The following is a 26,639-nucleotide window of genomic DNA, read 5'->3' as shown; positions in this document are numbered from 1 at the left end:
AGGAAAAAGAAAAAAGTGAGGAAAACTATATATGACACCTTCCTTCATAGATTAATTATATAAAATATGTTTTAGTTTATTTGCAAAGCAAGATATGTCTTATCCAAGGACTGATAAACTCTCCATCGATCATAATGAAATGTTTATTGCACATTTTAACCATTTCTACAATCCCTCGGCCCTTCTGTGCTTTTAGTTACCAAACTTCCAGAAACTCACACACCTACAAGCCCTCTCATATAGCTACATAAGGACAAGAAGACTTGCCAATGAATTTTGGTATAATAGGCATAAGCAAGATGGACCATTTACGGTAACTTTGGTTCACGTTGCTTACCTGGAGTCTTTAAAGGCTCGCGGAACTCACAAAACCCACAAATTTTGAATGAACTGCTACAGATCTTTTGCCTCGACAATACCTCAGCACAACTCTGCTGCTTTCAGGAAAAGAAGAAAGAAAAGGAAAAGACAAAACGTTTTTAAGAGGTGAATTCTAGGGTCAAATGATCATTCAATTGTCTGTACAACTGAGATTACAAAGCCGATGTGAATATTAGTTTTCTAGTTTCATTCGTTATGAGAAGGCTCTCAAGACAGTGACTCTAACATGATGGAACATCAGATATGTGAGCATAAATAAATCCAATGATAGAAACCTTTCAAGGCTACGCACAGAAAATCATCTTCTTATATACCAAGTACTCCGTGACGCTGTCTCCATTCAGGATTTCTGGTACATCAAAGCGGACGCATCGGCCAACTTGTTTGTGTTATCCTGTTCAGCCTTTACATTGCTTTGTTCATCTATTGCCATGGGGCCAATGTCTGAAGCCTGGTACGTGACAATAAGGAGAACATTGACTGAAATGAGCACAAGCATCATTTTGTAAAATAATCTGCTTTCAGTTAGGTTTATTATAGTCACCTTAGAGGATGAGATCTCCTCGGCCATAGGCTCCGCACAATTGGCATGGTCTGCAGCAACTTTGTGAGGTTCCTGCATGATTTAGAAATTGAAAACTAAGGAAAAAGATGAAGGAAAAACATAAATGATATATAAATGGATTGCACATCCATAGCAACTTTCAATTCCTATATAGTATTGTTTCTGCAGTCTAACTAATTTGAAAAGATAATCTGCAAGATATCCGAGAACCATCCTTCCAGCAACCAACTGTTCCCACACATTGCATACTTTTGAAAATTGAAAATAATATTTTCCGTCTCTAAGCTAACATTTGATTCTTATACAGTTCTAATTTTGTAAATTATATTTGAGAGTTCTGGTTATGACAATAATATTTTGTTCCGAGTTTAGATGGCGGGCTCCATTAAACATCTGAAGAGAGTGGTAACTGCCTATCTTTACATGCATAATTCATAATAAATGTTAACTAAGTTTGAACTAGTGTTGAGAACAAAAGGAAAAAGAAAAAGAAAAGCAAAACATTGTAGACCATCAGTTGTTCTCATCTTGAAGAGAATCCAGCTGTCATTTTGATACAAATCATTGGACCAATGATTTCCACCTTTTCCTCTCATTTTGAAAAAGAATCCAGCTCTTATTTCGAACTTAAAAGGATTCTTTACCCATCCATTAGCAATGGTCAGAAATATAATGTTAGAGTTGCATAGAGTTAATGACAGGTTGAGTTCCAATCATAAAACTCATTCAGATCATGGAATAAAACAGTCTGATTCATGTGAAAAACTGGCATGCCTTGAGTATACCTGGTTGCACTGAGGCAGCATTGAACCATGATATACATTGAAGCGATACACCCCATGCAAGGACAATCAAATTTTAGCCATCACAAGGATGGAAACAAGACAAGTTCCATCCACCCGCAACTCTTACTATTCTCCACTCCCATGATACCAGTCAAGTAACCTCCTCCAGTCTCTCTGGCCAAAATCACAATAGATCTATTGACCATTACCATCTTATAGGTCATGGAAACCTTGACCCACATACTTAAAACATCCTATTCCAAAAGCAACTCCTTATGCTACACTAAAGTCGATTTGCAGATTACCGAACAATAAAAGCAACAGTACTCACTACAACAACAGCTGCCAGGTCGGGCCAATTGGAGGGGATCAAATAGCACCTTAAGAAGAACAAGTTTGCAAGGCCTCCATCCAAGTCATCTGCTGAGTGTTGACCATATCTTGATTCAAAAGGATAATAATATACAAAATCTATGTTAATTATCATCTGTGCATATCATGGTTTAATGAAAAGGTTTGAACCATTTTTTGCATTCAAATGCTCACTTGTCTATTGTCTATCATGAAAAGTAATCTTCCATGACACAAATCGTACAAACAGAAACATTGGCATCAAGATGTCAGTCCAATTCTTTACCGCTCAAATTTGTGTTTGATATACACAACCGATCAATATTGCTAGAACCTGTTTGGGCCTTACCAATAGTTTCACAAAGAACCTTGAAACACTTACATAGCCCACAACAAAATAAGGATGAAAAAATGACGTAGTTAGCTCAAGACTCGATTGTGAAGAAATAAGAAAAGTTGAGTGCGCTAGCTGTGGGCCATTAAAATTTCATATAATACTATAGTTTGCACATATGTTAACTAAAGGAACAACTTGGCCTGACAATGCATCTGATCTTCATTAGTGTATCACAAATCTATAAATCGAGCTTCACAGCAATTACATGGAAGAATGGAAGAAGAGAATGCCAACTGGCTGACTTGGTAAAGACTTGAAGTATCTTGTTTTGGTACAAGGAACCTGGATTCAACCAGCCCTTGCTCCAGCAAGCAAGCAAGGAAGAAAGAGAGAGAGAGAGACAGAAGGGTGGAAGAAATCCATAAAATTGTTTCAACAGTTTAAAGGTTTACTGTGGCAAAAAAAAGGAAAATCAAATGCTATGAAACCTTGCAGCGGCTTCAAAAGGGGGATGGACAATTACAACCAGGATCATTAGGTTACATTAAGGAAGTCGAACTGCAAGTTATAATCGCACCGAATTCTTCTGTAGAAAAGAACAAATTCTCAATATAATTTCAAATCTTTCCTAATTGAAAAATATAACAATGAAATTGGTCCTTCAAAGCCCATAAGGAGCAAACCAACATCGATGACAAAAATCGCACATTAAAAGCATTATCAAGTAATAAGCCATATGAATGTGGCAAAAGTACAGTTGAACAAAAGGATACCTGATCTTTTAGCTCATTTTCAATGTTCTCCCTCTTGATTCTTCCGTTCTGAATACTGTTTGAAGGAGGTTTCCTATGAGGCAAACACAGTCTATCAGCAAAAAAATGTGTGATAACAACATAAAAAGAGAATGGGGTGCAGAAGATGAGTACCGAGATGACTCATCAGGTAGCTTCTGATCGTCTATTTCCATATCAGAATCAAGATCATGTCTTTCATCTGGATCCTCTAAATCTTCATCTGGCTGAACATATCAAAAGTGCATGGGAGCCAACTTAATCATTTATAGATGTCATTATGTCATTACTGGAACGTGCCCTTTCGACACGTACATAAAAAGCAGTCGACAAAGGAAATAGTAGAAAAATAGGAGAACTCAAGCACAATGAGAGACAAAGAAAGCACAAAAATGGTCACAATTAAGTTTACAAGAATGGAATAGGGAATGCAAGATGCAACCTAGCCCAGCGCATCTTCTACATCTACTAATGATATCTAAAACCAGCCAAGAATAATTTGATGCATTCAAAAAATATAGCAAACCCTTTTAATAAGTTTAAGAAACAAGACTTAAAGCATTAAGTCCACCACCATATGCCTCCAAAGGTTGTGAAAACTCTATCAAGCACAATAAAAATGGCATCAATCATTGTCATTACAGCCATATACATCCAGCAAACCTCTTATCTTCCTTGTTTGGAGAACATTTTTTCCCCAAATGTTATCCATGGCCGTCAGTTTGTCTTTCAAAAAACTAACTGAAGTTATATAGTGAGTAATAAGAGATGGGAATTCCTTAAAAGAGATTAGTTCCTGAATGTAATAATGACTTTTCTGAAGACTGCAACTTTCAAACAAATAGTAAATCACAGGGAAAAAATAAGTCATTTTAATTTTCTTAAAGAAATTGAACATTTTTAACTTTTATAAGTTGATACATAAACTTTTATATGAACATTATAATTTGTACAAGGAAACATAAATATGTCACGATATTTAGTCCTCTTGTTTAGCAAAAATTACTGGGTCCTTTACTTTGAGAGGCAAGTGTAAAATTTTATCCGTGCACTTTTCAATGCACAGAGAAATGCTTATACATGCTATGAGCTAACAAACAACTATACGTTTTTAGCTGAAATTACAACCTGTGAGTGAAAAAGATGCTAATAATAGATAGATTGCTATAAGGAGGGCTTGAGGTAGACAAAAACATGTGAACGAGAAAGAATTATATGACTGACCAACAATCTATGGAAAGGCTCAACAGATAAGATATTGGTACCTCTGGAAATTCCGCATCTGGTGGTCGTTCCTGAAATTGGACACTGGGAGCATGCCGGAGCTTTGAAAGATTATCTAAAAGCTTTGCTCTTATTTCATCCAATTGCTGGCGTGTATTTTTATTCTCCATATTACTTGGTGCAACATGAAGTGTATAGTCTGGACCAAAATACTCATAATATTCATGTTGAGGCATCTTGTCATCAATCTCGATACCAAGTGCAACTCCTGTCTGCTCAAAAGATTTAACAAAAGAAGGGGGTAAAGAGAGATAAAAATAGAAATAATGGTGAAACCTGCCATTATAGCAAACTCAAAGGTAATATGATAAGAGCCCATTAAAGATGAACGGCTGCAAAAGCCATTGAGTAAGACCTGATTGGTCAAGATAGAGTTTTATTCGTTAATCAGGTCTAAAAAGAAAAACATGTTTGGAAAAGTACATGAAAAGAATATCCAACAATTTCCTAACAATGTCAAGAAGTGTATATCCTATTCCAAAATGATTTAAAAAGGAAAAGGAAATTAGAGCAACCAAATTAAGAAATAAAAGTCCAGTCTTCGAATAAAGATACAAAGATTAAACAGAAATCTGTTTTGAGTTCCAGGTATCTTGATTATAGAAATGAATTTACAGAATCTTTAAAATAAACAAAGAGAGGAAGAATGAGAACTGCATAACTGCAGTGTTACATCCAGTAGGTGCTACAACCTTTTTCAAAGAAGAGAATGAGTGCGAGTGCCAATATGTTTAACAAAAAATGTTATTACTATAACAAAAACATGTTATTATGAAGGTAAAGTAACAAAAAATGGTAATGCTATAACAATGATAAAATTTAAAGGTGTTGCCGACAAAAGATTAACTTGATCATAGAAACTAACAACAGTTGGGAACTTGAAGTGCAGTACATGTACAAGATGGTCCAGTAATCTTTAACAATTTAGAAAATTAGTGTTGAATAAATACCTCGTAGCACCAACAGCGTGCAACATTCCGAATGGTGTATCCTCCACCACCCAGCAGCAGCACTGGCACATTGAAGGATCTCATAAATCTCACACACTCTGCATGGCCTTTGATGGAAAGATTAAAACAACCCAAGCGGTCTCCAGATAACGAGTCAGCACCACACTGAAGCACCACAGCACCAGGCCGGAAAACTTCCATCACTTTTCCTATTATTGGTTTGAATAGAGATTGGTAGCTCTCATCATCAATGCCATCATCCAGTGGAACATTTAGAGAGTAATATTTTCCTTTTGCATATCCAGTATCACGTATGTCTCCCGTTCCAGGAAAGTAATCCCCAAATTTATGAAAAGAAACAGTCATTACTCTGTCTGTTGTATAGAAAGCCTCCTCAACACCATCTCCATGGTGGATATCAATGTCCACATACAATACACGCTGTAAAATGGTCAGGAAGATATACATAACACAAAATGCAACAGAAATACCAAATAGTGAGAACTGAAATCGCACAGATGTGTCATATAATATTAGTGAAAAACAAATATAGCCAAATGATTGTAACTTATCACTTAATTATAACATTTGAAGTTAAAAGAGCATGGCATGAGGAACTGAAAGAGTCTTTTATGTCTCTTTGCAAAAGTTCTGTCAGGACACTATTAGATCAACAAAGAGAATAATGATTTTTATAAAGCTGCAGAGTATGTGATTTGACTCACTATTGGACGACATGGCATGAGGATTTAAAAATGTGCTTGGTCAGTGGTTTTATTCCATCAGTTTCATTATTGATTATACTATAGTCAAAATGAAGTTTTAGCTCTTTCCCCTACTTAAAAGAGCATAACCAAAGATTCTGAAGATAAATAGCCTAGGTAAAATGCATCTAGGGCTAAGATGAGGTACAGGTTAGGTAAGTTATAGTTTTATAATCATATTCAAATTGATTTAACTTAAGAACAGTTTAACAGATTCAAAAAAGGGACTTATGTCATTCGTTATTAGTTAAACTACTATTTACATGAAATTGAGCTTATCTTAAAATGAAATACTAAAGATACTTTTAAGAAAGTTTATGAGGTCGTGGGTTGCTCTGTAAGATGGTAAAGGGAGGGATACATATTTAGATTTGTCTTCATGAATCATGAACAATGTCATTACATCAATATCATCCAAGCCTTCTTAAAATTAGAAAGGGATCAGCTATGGAGTGCATCACTAATAGCAGATATCTAAGATAGGAATTTGAGCAAAATTTAATAAATTGGACATCAACATGATGTCAAAGCTTTAATAATTGGTTAAAGATACCTGGCCAAGCATTTTAAGGAAAGAGCAAAGCCTACTGCAAACAAGCCCTATTAGTTGCAATATGAACTCATGTATGCAGATAGTAATTCTTTAAACTCAGACTTGTATTTTGCTAAATATTAATGACATTTTTTTCCAATAGAAAAGAACACTCATGTTTCCCTTTGCACTTTCTTCTCCAATTATTTATCTACTTCTCCTGTATTTCCCGTTTTCTTTTTTTTTTTCCCTAATCTTCTTATTTTTTTCCGACTTCAAAATATTTGTGTTCAAATATGAAAATCATCAACTTAAAAAACAAATAGGATCTTTATGTTCTTCTCATTCTCTCTCTCCCATCAGTCCTCCTTAATTCTCATCTCTGCACTATTTTTCTTTCCTTATGGTCAAATTTGATTTAAAAAATAATTAGATTTACTCCATCATAGTATTTCACCACTATGATTTAGTCAAACAGAGTAGAGCAGATTAACTGTTTTGCTAGGTTTAACCAACCCGTGAAATGCTAAGTGGTGAATCCCCACATCACAAATGGCTAGCGAACACTACCAACATTTCCATATCTAAACAGATCCTTTGAGGATGCTATGGCCCTAGTTAGTTGTATATGTGTAGGGTTTCATTTTAAATGTGTGAGATTGAATGGATAACTGTTTCACTGTAGTGTCTCTAATATCACTTTCCTGGCCCCGATTACTAACATCCTTCACTGTTGTTATCTACGTCTAAAACTCCGACCCTTCATTTGTTCCCTTTTGGAGATTTCTACCATTTGAAATATCAATTCTTACAACCACTCCTTAGGGATTCATTCACCTGAATATTTGACATTTTTTTTACTTTATGATGCTTCTTGAACTTGATTAGCTTTGCAGTTGTTTATCCCACAATCCTCCTAGCTCCTTTTATCATTTTTATTTTTTTTTAATTTTCGCTATTCTACATCTACCAGTATTTGCTTTGGCATCAAATCCAATGCATAGCAAACGAACTACAAAAACAAAAAGGCATCAAACACGCATTCTAGAGATAAACAGAGATCCGAATCTTTATTTTTCAGTCTAAATACAAAACTTATAACCCATAAATCTTACCTAATCTTTTCAGGGTCAGCAACAAAGCCAGAAGAAAAGAAAGATGTCACCAAAACAATGAGATGCATCTTATCTATCCAGACCAGTATCACCATTATTATTATGTGATGAAATGAACAATCAAAACAATCTTCTTCTCAGATATGCTCAGCATCAAGAAAATATGACAATAAGCCTTGCCAAAAACCAAATTTTCTTTCATACATACACAGGATGACAAATTGGCCAAATGTGCGTCCATGAAAAACTTTCAGATTTATCACAAAGAAAATTTGAATTTGGTATATTATTCAAATAAAAAAAATAGCCGCTGGATCTAGACATATCAACATCAGAGGAGGCTGAAAAGCTTTCAAGAACCAATTTTTTGTGTTTCCAACTAAGTTTACTCCACCGAGGCTTCAGCATAGCCATACCATTTACTATTTCTCAGAACTCTAGCCATATCAACACAGATAGAGGTAGGAAAACTCTTCAATAACCATTCTTTTCTTTTGTGTTTTCCAAATAAAGAGTAACATGAGCCCTGGCATAGCCATACTCTACACTATTTCTCTTAGACAATCAATCTATCAATCCACCCAAAGAAAAGGGAACAATAAAAAACTTTAATACAAACCAAGCCCCCCAAGAAAAAAGAAAAAACTCTAAAAAAAAGGAAAGTGAGAAGCGTACCTCATGCCTCTTGAGGAGCTCGAGGATGGACAGAACGATGTCATTGACATAGCAGAACCCAGAGGCCTCGCACTTCTTGGCGTGATGGAGTCCGCCGGCCCAGTTGACGGCAATGTCGTGTCCATGGTTGAGCTTGATGGCACCGCCGACAGAGCCACCGGCGTACGTCTGGCAGAAACTGTAAAGGCCGTCGAAGACGGGGCAGTCCTCGCCGACGTTGAAGCGCTTGAGGGCGCGGATCTGGTCCTGCTGCGTCTCCGGCGTGATCGATCTCAGAAAGACGATGTAGTCGTCGGCGTGGAAGCGGCAGAGGTCGCGTTCGCGGGCCGGGTGGGGCTTGAGGACCTGCATGTGGTGGAGGAGGCCATAGTGGGCGAGGAGGGAGTGGGTCATCCGGATCCGGTGGGGCTTCATCGGGTGCCCCTGCCCGTAGTAGTAGTTCCCGACCTCCGGGTCGTAGAAGTAGCACACCTTCCGCTTCGTCCCGTCCGTCCCCACCGACGGCAACGAGTTTCCCCCAGTTTCCATGTGACCACCGCCGCCAACGCCGCCGCCGACGAGACTGATGCTCTGTCCTTGCTCCCGATTTTTCTCTCCTTGGAAGCCCTAATCGGAGAAGAATGCCCCCCTTTCTCTCTCCCTCTCTCTTTCTGGAGCTCCCTTTTTCTCTTTCTGGAAACCCTAATCGGGCTTGCTTCAAAGAAAGGAGAAGTCGGCGACCGATTTGTTGGAGGGGAAGCAACGGGAGATTCTCAACGGGCGGGCGGCGCTGAGAAGAGAATTCGTTCTCTCTCCCTTTTTTTTTTTTTTTTACTTTCTTTCTTTCTGTCGCAAGCGAAGATACTAGATTGCTCGTCTGGGCTTCCGAGCCCAGTGCGTTACTTCATGGGCTGACGTGTAGCGAAAGTAAATTCTCTTATTTATTAATTAAGCCCAGTGCATTATTGCTTGGGCTGATGTGGCAGGATATTATTGGAAAAAAAAAAGATTATTAATCACCATGTTAGCACTGCTCCCGAATTATGAGCTAGCTAGCTTGTGCTTCCAGATTTTGTTACTCCTCTCTCTCTTTTCCAAAAAAAAAAAAAAGAAAAAAATGATGATTATTATTAATCACAGCTTCGTTTCAGGCTTATAATTAACCTGAAAGGCTGAATTAAACTGGAGTTCATCACAAGGTCCAATATTCGGTCGAATGTCTTGATGCTCACCAATGAAGACGCGAAAATGTTGCTAAAATGGAGGAACTTCTTCATGCATGTAATCAAGAAACCGTTTATTCTAATACATGATGCTGTTACTTAAGGCCAAAAGTTCAAAACCATCCTCTCATATTTATTTACGTAGAGCGGAAAGAGAGGGTAACACAAATTAGCTAGATATCGTAGAATTAACGAGCAATTTAAACATCATTAATAATGCTGGAACTGTAACCAGTGAGATCATCATAATACTTGGACCACAGCATGACTCCTCCATAGTTGCTAGACCCCTTGATCGCAGGGAGCACCTGAGACGTGAGATTGCCGGCAGGAATGAAGCCACTCCCGGCGGCCTGAGGAGCCGCCGGCAGTCCCAAGAAAATTTGTGCTTTGGGCAACGAAGAAGTCCACTGGTTCCATGCTTTCACGAGGTTCGAAGCATCGCCTGAGCTATACTGGCATGGAGGGTTGTTGTAGAATTGGACCCAAACGTAGTCGAACAGACCGGTGCTGAGGGCGCTGCCCATCCATGCATCGGGGTAGGGGCACTGCGGCGCCGCCGTCAAGTAGACCTTCTGGCCACCGTACCCCGCGAGGTTACGAGCGAGCTCGTCCCAGTGCTGGGTTGTACCACCTTCGATGTCGAAGTCGATGCCGTCGAGAAGGCGTCGCCGAGCGGGCGCGACGAAGACTGCCCGCCTAGGAAGTTGTTCCACAGGTAATCTGCTACCTGTTTGGCATCATCAGAGGATGCAAGATAGTAGCTCCCCGCGCCGCCTCCGATGGAGAGCATCACTTTGATGCCTTGGCTCTGGCAAGCTTTGATCTCGCTGCTCAGGCCGGTGCAGCCATTGGAAGATGGATCGCAGTGACCGGCGAGATTGATGGCTGGGGTCTGGCCATTTCCAAAGGTGGAGAGGAAAGCTACGTTCACAAATTGGTATCTCCCTGTCGCACAAGTATCCGCTAAGGTGCCTTCGTTTCCGTTTTGGCCCCAATAGATGGCAATTCCTCCTGCATAAGAACTGTCAAACAATGCAAACACCAAGAGAGAAAGGAGAAGAGCTAGTGCCATGTTATGAAGGGAGGACATATATGCTATCGCCAATGGTTCGTGTTGTGGTGGGTTGTGGAGGAGAAGCTAGCCCTTTTTATAGGAAGCACCTGCACCCATAAGCCTACCCGTTCCAAGGGGCGTTCCGTCTTCAGACTTGAAGAAAGTTGAGCGGGCGTTTTGCCGTCAAACTTGGAAGAAAGTTTAGAAGGCCGTGGGTTTTGGGTCAGCTGGACTTTGTTGCTCTGTGCTTCAGAATTACATGATTACATCCAATGGTTAACTGGCGACCGGGTCCGCTGCTCCATGGTGCGTAACTTTCCCCACCCCTCGCAAGTTTAAAGTCTCCTGGTTCACACTCGAATGATTCAGTGCATATGTTCCAGGAACAGCAGATAGAATAGTATATAATTTTTTTTATAATGAGCAATGAGAGTCCAAAACTCGCCAAGAAAATGAATGGTAAAGTAACTTACACGCCGCGGAGATGCTCAAAATACTCGGCGAGCACTTCCTGTGAGGACGTTTGGTTTGCGGTGGAAAAAAAAAAAGAAAAAAAGAGAAAAGTGAGGTTAATGGAAAAATGGAGGGATAGTTAGAGTTTTTTTAAAAAAATAAAAAAGTAAACTTTTTATGAGAATAAAATTCTCATTTTTATAAAAAAAATAATGTGGGACATAGAAAGGTCCAGTTTCCATCGTCTAGAAATTAGGATAGTTTTTTTCTAAAAATATTCTTAAAATTTTAGAACGAAGGGATAAAAATTTTTTCTTTATTAAGAGCATAACAGATATTTTACAAAACTTTTCTAAGAAAGTAGATACTCAACCAAAATTTTGGGCGGCAGCGAAGCTCCCATGGCAGCCGGCCATGGGGTGCTCTTTTGGGCGGCGGCGTCCGCCCGCGGCGACATGCACCCGCGGTGGTGGCGGGCGAGCCGCCTCGGCTCCCTTCCGCCGAAAGTGCCGACCCCCTCCCGCGGCCGCCATGGCCCGGGCTCCTTCCGGCGCTGCTGGCCATGCGGGAGGAGAAGAAAAAAGAAGAAGGGAAGGGAGGAAGGAAGGAGAAGAAGAGAAGAAAAAAGAAAGGAAAAAGGAAAGAAAAAAGAAAGGAAAAAGGAAAGAAAAAAAAAAGGGAGAAAAGGAAAGAAAAAAGAGAGAATGAAAGAAAAAGAAAAGAAAAAAAGGAAAAATAAATAAATAAATGCATAAATAAGGAGAAGAAGAAAAAGAAAAGAAAAGAAAAGAAAAAGAAGAAAAGGAAAGAAAAAAAAAAGAGAAGAAAAAGAAAAGAAAAGGAAAGAAAAAGAAAAGAAAAGAAATAAATAAATAAATAAATAAATGCATAAATAAATATGTATATAAATGAATGAATGAATAAATAAATAAATAAGATAAGATAATAAATAAATACATAAATAAATAAATAAATAAACAAAAATATTAGTAATTATTTAACCAATTTTATCACCTAGGTAGAAAATTTGTTAGAGAGATAAATGGTCATCAGAAGGATGAAAAATGAATTTATACTAATAATTATAATATTTTATACATTTATTATTGTATTATACTATAAATATAATATTATATTACATTATATCATAATACATTGATATGTTATGTTAAATAATTTAATATTATATTAAATTATTATTCTATAGTACATAATGTTATAGTACTATATTATAATAATATTATATTACATTACATTAATATTATACTATATCATATTTTTATATATTAATACCTATTATATTTTATTATGCTCTGTTGTATAGTACTAGTAATGTCCTTTATGGTCATTTTGTTATACAAAAGTACTTTTTCAGTTTGTTTACCAAATACATGTTAAAGTGCCATGGTACTTTAGAAATGTAGTTACCAAACAGCAAACAACTTTTTATAAAAGCTCTACTTCAGACAGCTCTACTTCCAACAGCTCTACTTCTAAAAGCTTTACTGCCAATAGCTTCCTCAAACAACGCCTTATGGAGGGGAAGCTATCACCAATGGTTTGTGTTGTGGTGGGTTATGAAGGAGAAGCTAGCCTTTTTTACAGGAAGCTTTTGCACCCATTTGCCTACCCATTGCAAGCCGGTGATCCGTCTTCAAACTTGGAAGAAAGTTTAGATGGCCGTGGGTTTTGGGTCAGCTGGGCTCTGTGCCTCATGCTCTGTGCTTCAGAATTACATCCAATTGTTTTCTGGCGACCGTGTACGCACCTCCATGCATGGGGCATCCCCGCCACTCGCAAGTTTATAAAGTCTCCTGGTTCACATTTGAATGATTCAGTGCATATGTTCCAAGAACAGAAGATAGAATAGTATATAATTTTTTTATTTAATGAGGAATAAGACAGTCCAAAATTCGCCAAGAAAATCAAGGGTAAAGTAACTTATACACCGGCAGCATTCAAGAGGATGGCTGCTGCGGCGCCGACTTTGTCATCAGATATCAACAGGCAAAATAAGTGATAGTTGGGGATCGGCATATTTTCAATGGGAGGGTGTATCCTGTGTGAAACAGGTCCTGAGAGCTGACTATATCACTCTTGAGAGGGACTCCACCACGGTAATCGAGAAAATCTAAGAGCCTGGGAGCGCTGATAGGGGGATGCCACTGCTCCACGATATTCGCCGTCTGTTAGGTGAATGTGTCTTCCATCAGGCTACTCATGTTTACAAAGAGGCCAACAGTACATCGGATATGTAGCTCATCATCAAGCGAGTTTGTTTGGGTGGATCAGGTTTCTATCCCGTTTTCCCTGCAGGCTCTTTTACTTTCTAGCTATTAAAAGCAACACTCGCACCCGTTGTGTGTGAAGCGCCAATTTACCAAAAAAAAAGTAACTTATAGCGGTGAAAATGCTTAAAATACTCGATGAGCACTTTCAGTGAAGACATTTGGTTTGGGGGGATAAGAAAAGTGAGGTTAATGGAGAAATAGTCTATATTTTATATTTGATTAGAGTTTTCAAAAAAAAATAGATTTTCTATAAAAATAAATTGTTTATATTTTATGAAAAAAATTTATGTGAACCATGAAAAGTTCAATTTCTATCGGCTAAGAATTGAGATTTTTTTTAAAAAAATATCCTTAAAATTTTAGAACGACTAGAATAAGATCTATTTATTTATTAAAAGCATAACAGTTATTATACATAATTTTTTTAAAAAAATATATATACTCAACTAAACATAACCATTGTAAGGATCATAATTAGACTGGTTTTCTTTGATGATTTATGAAATTGTTTCCAACTTATTTAAAAATTATTTAGTAGTTTACGTACTAAAATAAAAATATTATTCTTACGGTTGTTGGCATTTATCATTGCCGTCATTTTTGTACTTGCTTTCCTGGCAAACAAGGCCTTGTTTTATAACCTTTTAAATGTTACGATACAAGCATTTTGCCAAATTTGCTGAATTTTTTATTTCTTATTCGTAAATCGATGCTTTCCAAGTCGTTGAGAAGGTGGGAGGAGGGCTCATGAACGGTGGTGGGAGAGAACCAGCCTTGGTGGTTGACCACGGTGCCACGCGGGTTGCCGTATTGGATTCGGGCCCGAAAGTTAGGTCTTGGGCCTAACATTTGTAGACTCCCCGGCTTGGCTTTGGCTAAGGCCAGGATCACTAAGGTTAGCTTCTGTGCATTTAGATAAAAATCTTTTCATATGGATGGATAACTAAAGAAACGTGGGTGATTCATGCAATGAGAGTAGGTATATAAGCACTAGTAATTGGACGCACGAAATACACAATTAAGAAATAAAATAAATGTTACGAATCATGATATAAATATAAGTAATTAATTTACGGAATAGCTAAATTATTTCATTTTACTTTTGCTACCAATATTTCTGAGCTCATTTCACCATCAGGGACAAATTCTTTTTCTAGCTGGCTGTTAATTTTGGTGTTGAGCACCTAATTGAAAAAATTGGCAATAGGGTCAGCGGAACCGGTATCGGGCACAGTATCAGTTGCTCGGCGGGACGAGTCGGTATGGGCATGCATCGTGCCATGCTAGGCTTGTATCGACATAGTAAAAGAAGTGGTGGAGAGGGAGAACAAGAAAGAAAAAGAGAGAGAGAAGGGGGAGGTCGGCGGAGAGCCAGAGAGCCACCGCACAGAGGAGGTGGAGGTCGGAGATCTGCCGGAAGGCAGTGGAAGGACTCCCTCCGGTTCCTTGTTTCATTCGAAACATAGGCCAGAGGGGCTCTTTTAATTTTTGAGTTTTTAAGTGAAAGTCGACAATGAATGAAACAGGGGATCGGAGGGAGTCTTTTTATTTTTTGAGTTTTTAAATGGAAGTCAGCAAACTCATTGACTCCAAAAATAAAAAGGGTCTCTCCAGCCTCAAGTTTCGAACGAAACAGGAGACCGGAGTGAGCCCCTCTTTCGCAGCTCCTCCTCCGCATGGCGGCTCCCTAGCCTCCGCAGGCCGGCTTCGACCTTTCTCTCTCTTCCTTTCTTTCCTTCCTCTCTCTCTCTCTTTCTCTTTTTTCTATCTTCTCCCCCTCCGATGTCGGTCTCGTTTTCATCGTAGGAACCGTTCCGGTCCGCGGCCGGTACCGCTTGGGACATCCCGAACCGGGCGGATCGGGACGGTTCCATCGATCTTGATTGGTAGCTGTAGGAACCGTTCCGGTCCGCGGCCGGTACCGCTTGGGACATCCTGAACCGCGCGGGTCGGGATGGTTCCATCAACCTTGATTGGTAGCTTAATTTGGGGGGCTCATATGTAAACCGAGTATCATGATCATGGCTCTCCATCTATTTTTGTAACAATGGTCCTCAGAAGATGGAACGGTAGTGGAGGGTCAGAAGATTTCTGTGGCCTGCGTGGGTGTCTCAGGGACCTATGCGGATTGGTTGACAGGAGGTGTTTGATCTTCTCGCTGAATGACTTTCTTTTTGGGCTCTTGCAAATGCAACCTTTTGCCAGCCCAGATATTTGGTGGAGACAGAAAGATAATGCATGCAACATCAATGCCTCTGAGCTGAATGCTTTGTCTATAAAAAGGTGCATTGTCCATCATTAGTTTCAATTGGCACTTAACTTTTGATGAATCAGAAGGTAAGTCTTGTTGACCTCCAATCTTCACTCTTAGTCACATGATTGACTACAGAAGCTCTGTATTGGCATTCTACTAAAACAGCAAACCTGAAGAAAGATATACTTGGAGGAAGTTAATTAGGAGGAGCCACCGGAATCGCAGAAATGGAATACATGTTATTCACGGCAGATAAGAACCATGGACAATTTTGGCCGAAGCTATTAAAAGTTTACCATAAAATACATTGGTAAACAGATGATGACTTTGTTACAAATGGTGCATCATCAGGATGCAGGTTAGAGGGAATAAAAGAATTCAATAGGTCTAATGGAATAAATGAAAGAACCCTTCATCAGATTTGCAGGTTTCTTTGATAAGCCCTTCCCCTTCGACTACTCAGCTGCATCCGGTGACCTGTTCCACTGCCAAACAGACTGTTTATACATTAGTAGAAACTATAGTAGTATTGCAAACAAGGCATCTTTTGCTCTTGGGATTCACTCTTAATGTCATTACATGCAAAGAAATAGCCATTCACTTGCTTACAACATTGTAATTAAAACATCCTATATGCTCCGCGATAGTAACCATATGATGCATTATGAAACACTCCATTGAATGCCTTCTGTTACCAGAAAAATCTGACTGCCTAAATGCCCCTAGCGAGCGATTATTGCACACGACCTCGCATCAGATTTAAAGACCTTGTTTGCAACATGTCCTTGCTGCATGTCATAGAATTGCTGCCTTGGAAGAATGATCTTAACACATGTTTGAGTTACTAGAGAAATAATTTGTGCTTTGTAGTTACAAATATGTTGTAGTCCTTGCATATCGAGATTTCTCCTCACTATTGCCACATGATTCGCCCAGCTAAAGATGCTACTCATTATTTGAGGGGTCAGTGTTAACTATTTCAGAAGGGCTAGCAGCTGAGTGGATACAAGGTGATTGTGATTGGACCCCTACTTCACTTTCTTTCATATTTATGATCCTTTGAAAGCTAAAAAAATCGCAGAACATTTGGCAAATACTTGTGTCTCTATCTACATTTTTGCAGTGACTATAGGACAGTACCAAACATAAAAGATCCATACATTAGAATTGATCGAGGCTTTGCAGTACCAAACATGCAAGAGGTTTACAGAACAAACAGTGTTTGTCAATCTGATCAAAGTAAACCATACAGGTTTTTCAGAAATTCATAGATAACCACTCACACTGTCAGAAAGAATGGATAATTAAACATAAAGAATGGATAAAGATGCTGCAAGTGATTATGTACACATACTTGCTTTGACTCAGGGTAGGTTACCAAATAATATCCTCATATGAAAATATCATCTTTTAGTAATCACTGTTAGGTGGATTACTACGCTTATTTACTAGAGATTTAGCCTACAAGTTATTTCACAAGTTGGAAGTGCCTGTGAAAAACAATATTAATTGCTTCATCATGTAAAAAATTCTGTATTTAGTTGAAGAAGAGGGGATGCTAGTTTGGAATTCAGACTGGACATCAATAAAGCATTCATGTGTGTTGGTTCGCACAGTTCTTATGGAAGTTTTCCTAGTGTTGAAAGTGTCATCATTAAGAACATATATCTAATGCATATCTCTGTTCTTTCGCATTAAAACTGATAAGCGTGAGTTGTAAATCAAACCGTATCTGCTTCTTCTGAAGTTCCCTCGAGAGAAGTAAATCTTTGTGTTTTAATTATTTTGGCACATCGATCAACAGACTTTTTTTTGAAAAAAAAAGGACGACATAAACTGTTGTCTTTTATCCTTCACTTTGATGGAATAGAAGAAAACCTCTTTGGCAGTCCTTTAGATTTGGACAGCATGTTACATCAGGAGAAATTTCAGAGAGAGAAGAATGAGAACGTTGTATTTGTTCTTGTAAGATTCAGACAACAATCATATATATTGAAGCCTCATATTAAAGAAAATTTTCATAAAGTATTCCTATCAATATGTTTTAGTGAGATCACTTCAATGTCGAGAAAAAGATGTATTTTAGCCGGCAGTGTGATCAACATGCATGCTTATCCATGTGAAATGTTTATAACCACCAAGTTTTACAAATTGGTTGATGAACTGAGTGACGGAACAGCGACTAACTGAGGTGCAGATTGAAAAAAAAAGAGATGTATCTAGTTTCCAGTACCCGTGGGAGGAGTCATTGGAGTGGGCTTGGAGATGATGGTAGGAATGGTTGTCATGGTGCCTGCGACTGTGGCAGCCGTTGGAGGGAAGAAGCCGGCGGCGACTCCCAACCCCTGGGACTGATGCGGGTGGAAGTGATACAGCGGGTACATCGGCAACATTCCATTAGGAGCAACCATCGCTCCTTCTGCCGAGTGAGAGAACGGGCCCTGAACGTAGGACCCTGCCCCAGCCGAATGGCTTAGCTTCTGCTCGACAGGAAACAGTGCTAAACTTAGAAATTTCTTGTATCCGTTGAACATCTATTTTATATAGAATTATTGTAGGATCATTGATTGATTGATTGTGCCAAACTTAGTCGGCCTTACCAAAGTTCATCTTGAATGATTTATGATTGATTGTGCCAAACTTTATCGGCCTTATCAAACTTAGTCAGCCTTCAAGTACTATATAAAAGCTGCTCTTATACATTGTAACACACAGACAGAAATACAATTTTCTTCTCTTATTCTTCTTTTTTAACATGGTATCAGAGTTCTGTTTCATTGTTTCTCTCAGAAGCCTGAAGCTTCAAATCGGCTACCTTTAGAAATTTCATGGCCAAGCGACGTCTCGATCTCCATGTCGCTAATATATTCTTAGTCAGTAGACATCTCCAGACCACCTTCTAGATGAACAAGGCAACTTAGAGGTGAACTCGCATCCTCCAAATCCAGCCATCATCCAGACGCCTCGAGCTCTCTCCACCCTCGCCGCCTGCACATCAACTGATCGCACTTTGGCCCTCCTAGTGGTCGTCCACACTAGTCTATCCGCCGTAGCCTCATTGGTAGTGGGATAGCAAAGATCCTCTTAGCCAGCTGCGATCCGAAGGCCTCTCTGATCAGCCCCTCGTCTCACCTGCCATCGCCGAAGATAACGAGGTCACTGACTGAAAGTCCTGCCAGCCTCGCCGAATCAACCATCGACATCCGGCCTTTCCACCAGCGAGTGGATCCTGAAGATGTTAAAAAGCACTCGCGCTGCTCTTGAGGAGAAGCGTACCTCATGCCTCTTGAGGAGCTCGAGGATAGAGAGAACGATGTCATTGACATGCCTCTTGAGGCCTCGCACTTCTTGGCGTGATGGAGTCCGCCGGCGCCGGCCCAGTTGACGGCGATGTCGTGTCCGTGGTTGAGCTTCATGGTACCGCCGACAGAGCCACCGACGTATGCCTGGCAGAAACGGTAAAGGCCGTCGAAGACGGGGCAGTCCCCGCCGACGTTGAAGCGCTTGAGGGCGCGGATCTGGTCCTGCTACGTCTCCGGCATGATCGATCTCAGAAAGACGATGTAGTCGTCGGCGTGGAAGCGGCAGAGGTCGCGCTCGCGGGCCGGGTGGGGCTTGAGGACCTGCATGTGGTGGAGGAGGGAGTGGGTCCTCCGGATCCGGTGGGGCTTCATCGGGTGCCCCTGCCCGTAGTAGTAGTTCCCGACCTCCGGGTCGTAGAAGTAGCACACCTTCCGCTTCGTCCCGTCCGTCCCCACCGACGGCAACGAGTTTCCCCCAGTTTCCATGGGACCGCCGCCGCCGCCGAGACTGATGCTCTCTCCTTGCTCCCGATTTTTCTCTCCTTGGAAGCCCTAATCGGAGAAGAATGCCCCCCTTTCTCTCTCCCTCTCTCTTTCTGGAGCTCCCTTTTTCTCTTTCTGGAAATCCTAATCGGGCTTGCTTCCAAGAAAGCAGAAGTCGGCGACCGATTTGTTGGAGGGGAAGCAACCGGAGATTCTCAACGGGCGGGCGGCGCTGAGAAGAGAATTCGTTCTCTCTCCCTTTTTTTTTTTTGCTTTCTTTCTTTCTGTCGCAAGCGAAGATACTAGATTGCTCGTCTGGGCTTCCGAGCCCAGTGCGTTACTTCATGGGCTGACGTGTAGCGAAAGTAAATTCTCTTATTTATTAATTAAGCCCAGTGGTTTATTGCTTGGGCTGATGTGGCAGGACATGATTGGAAAAAAAAAAGATTATTAATCACCATGTAGCACTGCTCCCGAATTATGAGCTAGCTAGCTTGGGCTTCCAGATTTTGTTAAACCTTTCGCTTTTCCAGAAAAAAAAAAAGAGAAAAAATGATGAATATTATTAATCACAGCTCCGTTTCAGGCCTATAATTAACCTGAAAGGCTGAATTAAACTGGAGTTCTTCACAAGGTCCAATATTCGATGGAATGTCTTGATGCTCACCGGCATAAAATTATTGTTAAAATGGAGGAATCCGAGATAGGGCTCTTGCACATGCAACCGAGCTGGTGAGCACGGGAGCTGACACTTTATCTGGAGATGACAGGGACACCTGGAGTTCTTCTTTAGCTTTTCTAGCACCTAGGTATGCGATGATACCGATGGTATCCTGGAAACTCCTACCCACTGACTTTCTCCATGTGAATTTCGACGGTAGTGTATCAACGAGTGGTGGCAAATGTGGCGTGAGCTTTGTGATGAGAGACCATAATTCCAGACTGATTATGGTCGGAGATCGGCACATTTTTAACGGATCTGTTCCTATGGCGGAGCTGCACGCAGCATGGAAGGGTCTTGTATATGCTAGAGTACACCAGGTGCTCGGCGGATACTCCTAAAGGGCGACTCATCCGCAATGGTCGGCTTGATCTGGTGCCGGCAGGCTAGGTCGGACCTGCACCCGCTACTCCAGGACATTTAGAGTATGGGGAGAGAAGTTAGATTTATTTCAGGCTTCGCATGTGTTTCAGAAGGCGAACAGTGCTGCAGACTGGGTCGCCTATACAGTCAACCAGTCAAACTTTATATTTTGGGGTACTACCGATCATGTGCTGCAGATATTAGATCATGTTTTGTCTTATGATTGCTGTAAGCTCTCGCACCGTCGAGTGTAGTGAGAAACCGGTCCACCAAAAAAAAAAAAAAAAAAAAAAAAAAAAAAAAAAAAAAAAAAAAAGGAGGAACTTCTTCGTGCATGTAATCAAGAAACCATTTATTCTAATAGATGATGCTGTTACTTAAGGCCAAAAGTCCAAAACCATCCTCTCATATTTATTTACGTAGAGCGGAAAGAGAGGGTAACACAAATTAGCTAGATATCGTAGAATTAACGAGCAATTTAAACAGCATTAATAATGCTGGAACTGTAACCAGTGAGATCATCATAATACTTGGACCACAGCATGACTCCTCCATAGTTGCTAGAACCCTTGATCGCAGGGAGCACCTGAGACGTGAGATCGCCGGCAGGAATGAAGCCACTCCCGGCGGCCTGAGGAGCCGCCGGAAGTCCCAAGAAAACTTGTGCTTTGGGCAACGAAGAAGTCCACTGGTTCCATGCTTTCACGAGGTTCGAAGCATCGCCTGAGCTATACTGGCATGGAGGGTTGTTGTAGAATTGGACCCAAACGTAGTCGAAGAGACCGGTGCTGAGGGCGCTGCCCATCCATGCATCGGGGTAGGGGCACTGCGGCGCCGCCGTCAAGTAGACCTTCTGGCCACCGTACCCCGCGAGGTTACGAGCGAGCTCGTCCCAGTGCTGGGTCGTACCACCTTCGATGTCGAAGTCGATGCCGTCGAGAACAGCGTCGCCGAGCGGGCGCGACGAAGACTGCCCGCCTAAGAAGTTGTTCCACAGGTAGTCTGCTACCTGTTTGGCATCATCAGAGGATGCAAGATAGTAGCTCCCCGCGCCGCCTCCGATGGAGAGCATCACTTTGATGCCCTGTCCCTGGCAAGCTTTGATCTCGCTGCTCAGGCCGGTGCAGCCGTTGGAAGATGGATTGCAGTGACCGGCGAGATTGATGGCTGGGGTCTGGCCATTTCCAAAGGTGGAGAGGAAAGCTACGTTCACAAATTGGTATCTCCCTGTCGCACAAGTATCCGCTAAGGTGCCTTCGTTTCCGTTTTGGCCCCAGTAGATGGCAATTCCTCCTGCATAAGAACTGTCAAACAATGCAAACACCAAGAGAGAAAGGAGAAGAGTTAGTGCCATGTTATGAAGGGAGGACATATATGCTATCGCCAATATATGGTTCGTGTTGTGGTGGGTTGTGGAGGAGAAGCTAGCCCTTTTTATAGGAAGCACCTGCACCCATAAGCCTACCCGTTCCAAGACAGTGTTCGTCTTCAAACTTGAAGAAAGTTGAGCGGGCGTTTTGCCGTCAAACTTGGAAGAAAGTTTAGAAGGCCGTGGGTTTTGGGTCCGCTGGACTTTTGTTTCTTGCCGTGGGTTTTGGGTCCGCTGGACTTTTGTGTCTCATGCTCTGTGCTTCAGAATTACATCCAATGGTTCTCTGTGCGCAGCTCCATGGTGCGTAACTTATTCCACCCCTCTTTAAGTTTAAAGTCTCGTGGTTCACACTTGAATGTTTTTTTTTTTTTTTTTTTTTTGCTGCAAACATTCTGTTGTGGTTCAAATTTGGCCCGGTTACCGCACCGGAGGAGTCGAGGGAGTGCCGGCTGGAGCGGAGAAAGAGGAGTCACCTTTCGCGCGACGGTGTACTTGCACAAAGCTTCACCGGTGGTTTCAGTGAGGGCCCTCCGACGCTCAAGTTAGAGTGGATCTTAGTTGGTCCAAAAGTCCCTGTTGTGTTACTTGATGGGGCTATTTATAGTCCATGTAAAGGTGTCCAGGTGGCGCAGGTATGACCCGTCCTCATCATGGGAGGAAATAGGTTTTCGACAGATGGCGCGCAGCTGGAGTTTGCTGGAGGTGCACGGCATAGGCCGTTCCTGTGAACGGTATGACGTTGATAGGTGTGATAGGGTATAGTTGGAGCAGCATGGCGTTGTCCTTGGCTGTCGTTGGCCAGCGAGTAAAACATGGTGCGGTGAGGTTGTAACGTACGGCTACGTAGGCAGGTGTGGGCGCGCACCTGCATGCGGTCGCGGGCGAGGCCGAGTTTGATGAAAGGTCGTATCATATATTTGGCGAGGTCGGTCTTGGCGGTTGCTGAGGTCGGCCTAGCTTCTCCGATTCCGAGGTTTGCTTAGCAGGGCTCCCCGAGCTCGAGGGTCGGGGCGCCCTGAGCTCGGCCGGGGCGCGTCGGCGAATATAAGGGCGCCCTGAGCTCGGTCAGGATGCATCGACGAATATAAGGGCGTCTCGAGCTTGGTCAGAGCGCCTCGAGCTTTGTCGAGCAAGCTCGAGGCGCCTCGTCGCATAGTCCTGCAGTCAAAGGAACTCTTTGGCTCGCAGTTGACACAACAGGACGTTCCGAGCGCGAGCCCGAGACATCATTATAAGCATCATAGAAGATTGCTGCAGGTCGTGGCAGCGGAGAGATTCGGCTGAGGTCAACTGAGCCTTCGGCGGAGTTCGAAATCGAGCTGATTCTAAGCGAAACCATGGTTCTGTTTGGACGGTATTATAGTCTGTCCGGCCGGGATGGAACAGTCCCTTGTCTTAAGCGGGACGATCCATTTTGCTTCCCATCACATTCAATAAAGTCAAAAGTCCCTTGGTTCGCACTTGAATGGTTCCCTGTGCTTCAGAATAACATCCAATGGTTGGTCAACTGGCGACCGTGTACGACAGCTCCATGGTGCATAACTTTCCCCACCGCTCGCAAGTTTAAAGTCCCGTGGTTCACACTTGAATGATTTAGTGCACATGTGCCAAGAACAGCAGATAGAATAGTATATAAATTTTTTATTGAACAAGAAATGAGACAGTCCAAAATTCGCCAAGAAAATGAATGGTAAAGTGACTTATACGCAGCGGAGATGCTTAAAATACTCGGTGAGCACTTCCAGCGAGGGCGTTCGGTTTGTGGGAAAAAGGAGAAAAGTATGGTTAATCGAGAAAGGGAGGAATGCCTTATATCTGATTTAGAGTTTTCAAAAAAAAAAAAATTATGAGAATAAAAGTCTAACATTTTATAAATAAATTATATGGGACATGAAAAGGTCCAATTTAGAAATTTGTTTTATAGGACCTGGCTGATGGCAGGCCACCTATTCATTCTGAAAAACGAGATAGGAATGCCACCAACCAGGTTCAAACCCAGGAACTAGCTAGTGTGAGAGGGGTGCCAACCAGCTGACCTAGTCTTTTCGGTCATATTAATTTGAGCATAGCTGGATCATATAATAATACTAAGAAACACAATGTCTATTGATATTAGAGTGCCCTGCCAAAAGTGTTTCACTATAAAAATAAGCTGGATCAGGAGATTGTACATAGATATGCCTTAAAAGCCAAAGGGCACAGCTTACATTACTTTATGCACGCTAAAGGAAAGAGAGAGGAACTTCAAGATCCCTCTTCATTGTTTTTTTAATAGCAAGTCACTGCAAACGTTCATTCATAAGCAGCTTTCCTAGGTGGTATGATTTTGCATGGGCTCCATATGAAAAATATGCAGCAGGACTCCCAAATGATTTACTAATCTGAATTGTTTAGACGAGAGAAATAGTTTTACATAACTTAAAGAGTCAATTATTAACTGTTATCACAGAACTCGTAACAATCAACGGAAGTTAGAGAAGAGCGTAGGCCTAAGCACCAAGAACCTGATGTCACGTATGCTCACACTACCAACAATCTTCCTCTTGGCTCCTTCTGTAACTGGGAGTCCTGTGTGATTGTCTTTCATGCGCTTGAAAGCTTCCAGGATCAACTCATCACTCTTGATGCTAATGACCTGACAACTTGCCACTAGAGTATAAAATTTCTTCATCTTTCTTCTATATGGAAATTAACCAGAACAAGAAGAAGATATAGTTTTGTATCAAAATATGGGTGTTGTCACAAGTTACTTAGTTCTTTACAGCATTGCAAGAAGAATAATAAGTATACATGAAAAATAAATAAAATAAGAAAATACGAATTTGTCATAAGTTCACCATGAATTTGGTTTATCAGATGGTCTAATTTGCCTTTCACGGTGCAGCCTGCATCAAATTCACTGAATTGCCAATGTATTGGAGGCATAATGCTATAGAGAAGTGAGTCAGATAAACTAGTCCCAGGAATCTTCTAAGTAAATACAATAATGTGCTGAGTTATTCAAGGAAGATATCTGCAAGTTTAAACGCATGCAGACCTTATAATGCAATAGACAAAAGAAGATAAGAAAATAATATTGCAATGGTGAAAATATAACCTCTTTATATGACATAAAAGGAAGCCCAAACTCTGAAAGAGGGCGTGCAGCTATGCAATCAAACCAGTCGCTTCCCTTGCATTGCTTGAGACCTTGAACAATTGCAGACTGGGTAATAAAATTTTTAATGCAAGAATTTCCAACTTCAATTACCGGGACGTTTCTCAGACCATATTTTGAAAGCAACAGCAAAACAGGGAGGAATGGGGCCCAGCGATATGACATAACAACTGATTTAACCTGAAATGAGAATTACAAAGAACAAAAGGTATTGCTTGTCTGCTAGTAAACCCAACAAACTCAATTATATAATGGAATCAATGAGAGCTGCACCCACCATCATCTATATTGTTGCTCATGACAAGAAGCCTCATAACAGCAAGTTACTGTTTAATGTGTATCATAAAAGAGCACCATAAAAATTTTCATTTTGGGATCCTCTGCTTCATTAATTTAGGTTTGCAGAAGTTAAGATTACAGAATTGGAACAGGAACATTATATATATATATATATATATATATATATATATATCTATATATATATATATATATATATATATATATATATATATATGTATGTATAGACATATATATGTATGTATGTATAGACATATGTATGTATGTATGTATAGACATGTATGTATGTATAGACATATGTATGTATGTATAGACATATGTATGTATGTATATACATATGTATGTGTATATACATATGTATGTGTATATATATATATGTATGTGTGTGTGTGTATATATATATATACACACACATCTATATGTATGTATGTATGTATATATATATATACATCTATATGTATGTATATATGTATATATATAGATGTATATATGTATATATATATATATGTATATATGTATGTATGTATGACATTGGTGCCCTAATTTCATATTGTATGTATTTGCCTAGTTAATTGCAGCACTCCCTAGAGGATGCACTTGTGAGTACAATAAGATCAGCTTCTCTTTTGGTTACTTGTGTATCTGAGTGATGCCAAAAGTCACATAAATCATGCAAGTAATTTGCCAAAAGTCACATCAGTGCTGGGGAAAGGCTGCAGGTCTGAACCTGGACGGTGGCATTCCCACCATTTTCTAGGGTTGCAAGTCATGGAAGGGGTCCACTTCTGGATGTTCGGCTACAGCATAAGTAATTTAACTCATGTTGACTTGGGTAGAAAAGAAGTTTCAAAGTCATTAATCTTTTTTCTTTTCTTCATTTTTTTTATGATACGGGAGGCCAACAAAGGGCCACCCAGCTTTTATTGAGAGAGGAATTTACAGCAGCTGTAAATTTACAAGGAACAAGAGGAAAAGAAAATCACCCCTCTACATGAGAGTGAATAAGCTACAATCTCTGATAAAATGAAGGGAAAAACTTAACAAATTTCAAAGTCATAAATCAAATGTTAGAAAAGACCATATTGATACCTTAGACACTATATTATGGTACCATTGTTGAACAATAACAATGTGGTTGGCCATATGATATGCTTGAC

General features: G+C 40.6%; 2 protein-coding genes and 1 pseudogene across 4 annotated transcripts; all 3 read right to left on the bottom strand.

Moving 5' to 3' along the window:
- Positions 1–466: 466 nt before the first annotated feature.
- Positions 467–19,825, bottom strand: LOC103721325 (histone deacetylase 1-like). 3 transcript variants are annotated; one of them, XR_005513018.1, is made up of 8 exons: positions 8,531–9,349; positions 5,445–5,885; positions 4,476–4,706; positions 3,346–3,437; positions 3,193–3,265; positions 926–997; positions 650–832; positions 467–600 (listed from the first exon to the last, which is right to left on the bottom strand). XR_005513018.1 is itself a non-coding variant. In XM_039129248.1 (8 exons), the coding sequence occupies exons 1-8, from the start codon at positions 19,573–19,575 to the stop codon at positions 722–724; spliced, it is 1,548 nt and encodes a 515-aa protein (XP_038985176.1). In that variant the 5' UTR covers positions 19,576–19,825; the 3' UTR covers positions 467–721. The 3 variants fall into 3 exon arrangements, 2 of the variants coding, with proteins under 2 accessions (XP_038985176.1, XP_008809711.1); XM_039129248.1 differs by adding an exon at positions 19,465–19,825 and having other exon boundaries at positions 467–832; positions 8,531–8,947; XM_008811489.4 differs by having other exon boundaries at positions 467–832.
- On the bottom strand, positions 9,772–10,880 carry LOC103721326 (annotated as a pseudogene).
- A 1,168-nt stretch (positions 19,826–20,993) lies between the features above and the next one.
- On the bottom strand, positions 20,994–22,050 carry LOC120103931 (acidic endochitinase-like). The gene has a single exon (XM_026810116.2). The coding sequence runs from the start codon at positions 22,026–22,028 to the stop codon at positions 21,135–21,137; it is 894 nt and encodes a 297-aa protein (XP_026665917.2). The 5' UTR covers positions 22,029–22,050; the 3' UTR covers positions 20,994–21,134.
- Between the last annotated feature and the right edge of the window lie 4,589 nt (positions 22,051–26,639).

This window comes from Phoenix dactylifera, chromosome 8 (genome assembly GCF_009389715.1).
Source record: "Phoenix dactylifera cultivar Barhee BC4 chromosome 8, palm_55x_up_171113_PBpolish2nd_filt_p, whole genome shotgun sequence".
In the NCBI taxonomy this organism is placed as follows: domain Eukaryota; kingdom Viridiplantae; phylum Streptophyta; class Magnoliopsida; order Arecales; family Arecaceae; genus Phoenix; species Phoenix dactylifera.
The sequence above is the reverse complement of the archived record's forward strand: the minus strand, read 5'-3'. Positions and strand labels throughout refer to the sequence as shown.